The sequence below is a fragment of the Camellia sinensis genome, chromosome 7, assembly GCF_055761805.1.
Source record: "Camellia sinensis isolate YWXY chromosome 7, ASM5576180v1, whole genome shotgun sequence".
NCBI classification, from domain to species: Eukaryota; Viridiplantae; Streptophyta; class Magnoliopsida; order Ericales; family Theaceae; genus Camellia; species Camellia sinensis.
In genome coordinates this window covers 101,077,683-101,085,811 of record NC_138967.1, presented here as the reverse complement: position 1 = coordinate 101,085,811, position 8,129 = coordinate 101,077,683, and the positions used below count along the sequence as shown (strand labels likewise).

Genomic DNA, 8,129 nt, shown 5'->3' with positions numbered 1-8,129 from the left:
ATCCTCACTCTCTGATGGTTTATACTTATCATCATAATCTACCTCAACCCTAATTCTATTTTCCTTTGCATTTGCACATTTGGGATGAACCGCACTCACCAAAGAATTTGTAATATTCTTCACTCCAAGTTTGTTCATTACCTCACAGTTCTCCTTGATTCGCTTATTTCTTTGTTTCTCATATTCTATTAGCTTCTTAGTTCTCAAATCACTTGGTTTCAACCATTATTTTTTGCTTTTGACCATTTTCTATAACTATATAACATAATTCAACTTTAATTGGAAAATATAGACAATTTAATCATGCACCATTAAATAAAAGAAGAAAAAGAACGTAAGATAAACATATAAAGAAAACATTACATTAATTAATAACATTTGTTCAAAAAGAAAATATAAAATAAAAAGTTACATATCATAATCCATATCAGGATCCATATCAACATCAGGAATATCATGTTCTTCATCTCCTTCGTCATCTCTATTCTCTTCCATTATCTCATCTAATGACCCTACTGTTGAAATAACATTGAATTCAACATAATCCCTACAATATCGAACAATTGGGTCAATGTCAATTGGAACAACATCAGTCATGTTTTCTTGTTGGACCACATCATTATTTTCTGCAGGATCCAACAATTCTCCATCACTAACTTCTGGAACATCAAAGACACCCCTATGTTGCACCCTTTGTACGACATTCTAAGGTTCACCCAATTTGGTGTCATTTAGATAGAAGACTTGTTTAGCTTGACTAGGTAAGATAAACAGGTCTGATTGGTACCACCGACTGTTCACGTCAATGCCTGTGCAATATGTATCAAATCGTATTATTCTGTTTCTACCAGTGTTACCGGTGTTGTACCATTCACACTAGAACAAAACAACCTTTTTATCACACATGTAGTCAAATTCCAAAACCTTGCACAAGTGACCGTAGAAGTCATGCAATTTTCCTTCGTGATCTCCTTCTGTAAGCACACCATTATTTTGACTCTTACGACGATTGTCTAGATCTCGAGTATGGAATCGTCTGCCATTGATTATGCAACCTGAGTACTCTTTCACTAGCAAATTAGGACCATTTGCTAATGACCACAATTCATCGGTTACCTCTAATGACTCTTCAACTCTCAATCTATTTATCTACAATTACATGTAACAAGCAATAAGTAAATAATTTATAAATGACGAAATTTTATAAAACTTTAATTTTGTTTAAATTGTAAATGTCGAAAAATTATAAATGTTTTACTTTCTCTTTGAACCACTTGAGAAATTCTTGTTGTTGTATATGGTTTATGTCATGTCCAGCTCGAGTTTGTAATAGATTTTTGTGTTCCCTACATATAAAAAATGTGATTACTACGTATCACTAATAAAAAAGATAAGCATAACATAATTCCATGAAACACATACTCCAAATACTTCTCTATCTCTGGGCTATTGTACAACACAAACCAACAAGCAATATCACGAATTTCTTGAGACATTTCAGCATCCCATGTGATTAGACCAATTGGACGTGCAGTTTCTGTGAATACTGTCAACCCTTGTTGATGTTCACCATGATCTTCATTCCGTTCTGGTTGATTATGAACGGTTTCAATCCCATCAACATACATTGAACAAAAAGTAATGCACTCTTTCACAATGTAAGCCTCAGCAATTGAACCTTCCGGTCGAGCCTGGTTGGTCACAAACTTTTTTAATGCTCCAAGAAACCTTAAAGAGAGAACCAATTAAGAGTATAGTTACACATGCAAGACAATTACGCACATCTCATTTACAAATATAAGTGTAAGAAATACCTTTCAATTGGGTACATCCATTGATATGGCATGGGTCCTCCAAGAATAGCCTCACGAGGCAAATGAACAGCCAAGTGGATCATCACATCGAAGAAGGCTGGAGGAAAGATCTTTTCAAGCTTACATAAAATGTGTATTATACGTTCCTCTAATTTCTCTAGTTCACTCCGCCTTAGTGTCCTAGAGCATAGGCCTTGGAAGAAATTGCCTAACTCAAAAAGTGTTATGCTAATTTCTTTATCCACGTAACCACGCATTCCAATGGGAAGAATTCTTTGTATAAGTACATGACAGTCGTGGATTTTTAGGCCTGTTAATCTACCATTTCTTGCATTCACTGATTTGGATATGTTTGCAGCATACCCATCTGGATACTTGACAGTTTTTAAGAATTCAAAGAAACCCTCCCTCTCTGCAGGTGTCAATAAAAAGCTTGCTTGAGGCTTGACATATGACCCATTGGATCGTTGTGTTAACCATAGCTCTTTCCTTATACCCATATCTTCCACGTCTAACCGTGCCTTGTCTGTGTCCTTGTTCTTTCCATCAATGCCTAACATAGTTCCAAAAACATTTTCACTAAAAATTTTCTTCACATGTATGACATCAATGTTGTGTTGAAGTTTTCGCTTCTTCCAATAGGGTAGCTTATGCAAGATGCTTACCTTTGTCCAATTAGGTGCTTAACAGGGCCTTTTCCTATTACTTGGATGCTTTCCATGTATGACAGCTGTCATGTTTTCCAATTGCTCTTGTATCTTTTCCACCAGCAACTCCAAAGATCTCTTCCGTTTCTCAATCTTACCATTGTAAGCCTTACTTTTTCGCCTTTCTGGGTGGTCCTCAGGCAAGTAACATTGATGGTTAGTGTACCCAGTCTTACTTCTCAAAGATTCAAAATATGGTTCATCATTGCAAGTGTAACAAGAATAATGACCATTTGTTCTCTACCCAGATATGTCACCAAAAGCAAGTCAATCGTGTATTGTCCATAACAAAGCTGCATGCATTCGAAAGTCTCATTGGTGGAAGCATTATAAGTTAGTGCACCATTTGTCCATAACTCATTCAACTCATCCACCAAAGGTCGCATGTAGACGTCAATATCAATCCCTAGTTACGATTCTCCAAGAATAAGTAATGACATCAAACAAAATGGATCCTTCATAACCAACCAAGGTGGCAAGTTATATGGAATGAGTATGACAGGCCGCAAACTGTAAGAGTTATTCATGTTCCCAAAAGGGTTAAACCCATCAACGGCCAACCCTAACCTCACATTTCGAGGCTCCAAGGCAAACTCGGGATGTTGTGCATCGAATTCCTTCCACTCATCACTATCAGCGGGATGCCTCAATATCTCGTCGTCCACTCGTTTGTCTTTGTACCATCTCATGTCCTCAGCTCTCTTCCTTGACATGTCTTTTCAACCTTGGTGTCAAAAGAAAGTACCGCAATACTTTATGGGGGATCTTCTTACCCCTTCCACGATTGATCTTGCATCTAGATGTCTTACAAGTCGGACATTTATCTAGTGTTGCATTCTCCTTCCAAAATAATAAACAATCATTTATGCAAGCATCAATGAGCTCATATAACAAGCACAAGTCACGTAGTATTTTCTTAGCTTCATAAGTTAACTTTGGAACCAAATTTTCTTTTAGTAAAAGTCTACTTAAAAACTCTAGCATCATGTCAACTGACTTATTGCTCCAATGATTTGTTACCTTCATATTAAGCACTTCAATCACAAACTTCAACAAAGTATAATTTGTACAATTCGGGAACACCTCACGCTTGGCATCGGTCAACAACTTATCAAAAGTTTTCACTTCCCCTCCTTGGGTTGTATCAGTTGATTCCCCTCTTATTTGATCTTCCACTAAGGCATCAATACTACCTAAAATTTCATCATCATCAAGTCGCATCTCATCATCATGACAAGTCTCGTTTGAAACACAGGGTTCCCCATGCTGGTGCCATATAGTGTAAGTTTGCATAATCTCATATTGGAGCAAATGAATTTCCACATTTTGAAGATTTTGTCTACAAACATTCACACACTTTATACACGGGCACAAAATATTATCATTCTGGTCTAAAACCCCCATTGCAAATTGAAGAAATAACTTGACCCCATCATTATATAGTTTACTCATCCTTCCATCAGCCGTCCTACCTAGGGCAATCCAACTTTTATTCATGTCTGATCACAAATGAAAGATTATGAGCAATATAGTATAACATAGACTTGTGTATTTATGAACTATTTAAATTGAAAAATTCAATAAGAGTTTCACCAAATATATGTACAAATCTTTAATAAAGATTCTTATACAAGTTCTAAGGTTATATGCAAGCAAGAAATAAAAACTAACAAAAATGGTCATTAATAATTATAACACATCTTTAAAAAAAAACAAGACAAAGTAGAAACAAAAATATTAGATGAATCAAAATTAAACACCAACTCTCCTATTGATCACTAACCACTTGACCCATCATTACATTTGTTTTATAACATACTGACAAAATCATAGTTTAGGTTCCCTAACAATGGTCAAATTGACAAGGCATAGCAACATTTTGCCACACCTATCTAATGGGCAATTAATTCAAGCTAGTAGGTGAACAAAAACACACTCTGTGATTGATTGAAATAGCATAATAGGTTTAAATATTAGGTCCTATTTAAAGTGTAATAGATTGATTTAAATAGAAAATCCCAATATTTGAATCAATTACAAAGTATGTTTTGTTCACCACCAAAACACTAGATCCCTATACAATTCCATCTCACCCTCTCACCGTTCACTACTAACATGTACATTCAAAGTTGAACATAAACCAATAAATAAGAAAGCATTAAGTAGTTGAGAAAACAAATGAAAAGAAAAAAAAAATTCAAAATTCATTGCATACTTGAACTTTTTTATTTTTATTTCTAGCAAATAAACAAAACCCAATTCAAATGATTTATATGTATATATATATACATATAATACATATGTCCCCAACAAAGAATCCAAAACACAATTCAATTAATTTTCAAATTTGCTTAACAAATAAATACATATAAATTCATGGAACTTATGGTTTTTATCCTAGTAACAACTAAAATTGTGAGTATCACCATTTCCATCAATCACAACATAGCTGGGACATCATATAATTATATCTCAAGACTACCAAATAATTTATCTACAAATATAGGGAAAAAAATGGAAGAAAACAATTTCATAACATGAGAGCAGTCGGCTTTAAATTGACCAACACCAATTCTCACTTTTCAAAGAAAAAAACACATGGGTGGATATAAAAATTAAACAAGAATTGGACACATAAATTAAATATAAAAAATAATAAGAATAAGATTTTATAACATCTTCCCCACTCTAAAAACTCTTACATTTATTTTCTCAATCTAACTATGTTTCTAGACTTATTTAAGAAGGGGGGGGGGAAAGAAGAACAAGAAAGAGATTCACATTTTAATTTTTTTAAATGAAGAAATATTCAAATAGAATAGAGGAAGAAGATAGAATATTATTAAAAAAGATAGTTGAAAAAAAATAAAAATTCATTTTTGACCAAATTAAAATAAATTAAAATAAATAATTATATAGAAGTTGCTGGGTATGGACTGGGAATAATGCAGGATGATAGCTCTGTTGTTAACATGTCTAAGAATTTACAGAGGCTGAAAGTGAAACATGGTTGCGTTCTTGTTTCCTCCATTGCTTGATTTTATTCAGTAGAATCTTTTCATTTGTCATTTGATTTCAAACTTTTCATTTGCATATCTTCTTCTGCTGTGGGCTACCAATTTTATAATGTTATGAAGATGGTCTGCAAATAGCTCCAATTTGTAAATCATGGTTAAAGATCTCATCTCATAGTCATTAATATGATTTGGGTCCCATTCATCTTCCTTAACCAATATTCTTATGCAACCAAATTGGGAAATACAATCTAAAAAAAATGTGCGAGTTTGAGCCCTAACAGAGACTTAACTTACCTTCTTTTTTTTTCTTTTTTCTTTTTTCTTTTTTTCTTTTTTTTTTAACTTCAGGTTCTGAAGAATTTTTGGAAATGTTTTTCCAATCCTAGGAACATGATTTGACCAAAGTATATATATTGACCATTATAGTTTTACCATAACAATTAACAATATTATCATTCAGTTAATTGAAAACATAACAAGTAGATCATCACAATTCCAAAACCCCACCTAAAACTCAACCCATTTCCACAAAATCCATAACCCTCATTGTCTCTCTCTCTTTTTTTTTTCTCTCTCTCTCTCTCTCTCCCTATCGTTTTGAGTTGCTTTCTAGTTTCATACACAACAAAAAAAGGAAGAGAATGAGGAGAGAAAAAGAATAGTAGCAGAAAAGGAAGAGAATGAGGAGAGAAAAAGAATAGTAACAGAGAGAAACAAAACTGAGATAAACAAACAGAGAAGCAGCAAAGAGAGAGAGTTTGAGGAAATACTCACCGGATTTGTGTCCTCCGCCATTCACCACTACAACTGCTGGATAGAGAGAGTTTGAATGATGCCAAAACCGGTGACACCCAAAAGAGAGAGAGAGAGAGAGGAGAGCCGGAAAAAAACCCTCTGTTCGTAGCCCTAAGATTTGTGAATGAGTGTTATTATATTTGGGTGAAGAGAACGGATTTGGTGAGCTCTCTGAATAATTTTGTATATTGAAATATTTGGTGACAAAAAAATTTTCCTCACTAATAATATTTTTAATGGAGACGCAATGTTTTGTCACTAATTTTGCGGCATAATTCCCTCCAAACTTTTTAATGGCGAGAAAAATGTTTGGCGACCAAACATAAAAAAATTTAATGACGAAAAATAATTTCGTGACCTAATTTTTTATTAAGTATGTACATTAGTGACGAAATATTATTTTCTTTAGTAAAAGATAAGTCTTTCGTGACAAAATTTATTTTCGTCATTAGTTTTCGTCTCCAAAGACTCTTTTTGGGGGTCAAGGAAAAAAAGGGTTTCAACCTTTTTCCAAATTTGAATGTGTGTTGTATTTACTACATTTATGCGCTGTATTTTTTTTTAATATTTTAAAATTACATTTTTTTTATTTTTTATTATATATATAATTTTTATTTTTTTATTTTAAATATTTTATTTTATTTTTAAAAATATTTTAATTTTGTAAATATTTTAAATATTTTATAAAATTTTTTTTGATATTTATTTATTTATTAAAAATATTTAAATTTTTTAATTCTTTTTTTAAAATTTTAAATTTTTTTGTATCACCCATATATATCTAAATCATAATAAATTATTTGGCCAATACTTAAAAAATAACAAAATATAAAAAATAAAAAATATTTTCTTCAAAAATAAAATAAAAAATAATATTTTTTCAAAAAATAAAAAAATAAAAAAATTGTAATTAATAAAATAAAAAATATTATTTTTTGAATTTTTTTATTTTAAAAATAGAGTTTTGAAAAGAGTTTGATTATGAGTTTTAAAAAGAATTTTAAATTGAGTTTTGAGTTGTATATTTGGTTATGAGTTTTGAATTTTTTTAAAAAAAGTTTTGATCCAAATCATGATTTGAGTTTTAAATCAAACGTTAACACTTTTTTTTTTTTTTTTTTTTTTTGGATCGGCAAATGTTGGTTGTTAGTTGTTAGATTAGCACCTATGGGAGAAAATCTCTACATCCTGGACAAAGCACCTAAGTGCTCGTACACCCTTAATTCAATCTCCCTAAGGGGAATTGAACCCATGACCTCCTTGAGATTAAGCCGTAAAGAAGTTATGGTGGTCACACTTTGATCCTCTCCCTTTGTAGGGGAAGAATTTTATTTTATATCTAATAATCATGAAATAAAAATATAAATTTATAATTATTTTAAATTAAATAAAGATTATTATACTTATAGTTTGATTTACAAATATATAATGAAAAGAATCACAATTCAAAAAAGTAATCATGCTCTTGGATAATTATGTGATTATCTCTATAATCAATTATCATGTCCTCATTATTCTATAATCATCAACATAAATTAATATATATATATACTAATTATAATCGATTTGTGACACCATGTCTTCATGGCCGTGTCTCTAGGCTGTGAATAACTTCTCAGGAAAGAGAGGGGGTCTAAATTAACGTCAGTAGGGATGGAATAGGATTATCTGTTGTTATAGTAACCAAAAAAAATAAGAGAGAAAATGATATTGTTATTGAATAGTGATAAGAATACAAGTGCAACTCACACAAGGTGCAGCCAATACTGCAGTCCACACGAGTGTAGCTCAGGAAG

At 32.0% G+C, this 8,129-nt stretch overlaps 1 protein-coding gene across 1 annotated transcript; it reads right to left on the bottom strand.

Moving 5' to 3' along the window:
- Positions 1 to 408: 408 nt before the first annotated feature.
- On the bottom strand, positions 409 to 3,210 carry LOC145795988 (uncharacterized). The gene is made up of 7 exons (XM_082880947.1): positions 2,936 to 3,210; positions 2,521 to 2,696; positions 1,815 to 2,367; positions 1,432 to 1,728; positions 1,259 to 1,346; positions 892 to 1,149; positions 409 to 705 (listed from the first exon to the last, which is right to left on the bottom strand). The coding sequence occupies exons 1-7, from the start codon at positions 3,208 to 3,210 to the stop codon at positions 409 to 411; spliced, it is 1,944 nt and encodes a 647-aa protein (XP_082737073.1).
- Between the last annotated feature and the right edge of the window lie 4,919 nt (positions 3,211 to 8,129).

Bases quoted from the DNA above. Each gene is read 5' to 3' on its own strand.
- LOC145795988 (XM_082880947.1), bottom strand. From the start codon at position 3,210: ATGAGATGGTACAAAGACAAACGAGTGGACGACGAGATATTGAGGCAT. The intron at 1,729-1,814 runs GTATTTCTTACA...TCTCTCTTTAAG, and splicing joins TGGATGTACCCAATTGAAAG to GTTTCTTGGAGCATTAAAAA. The intron at 706-891 runs GTTGTTTTGTTC...GGTGAACCTTAG, and splicing joins ACTACATGTGTGATAAAAAG to AATGTCGTACAAAGGGTGCA.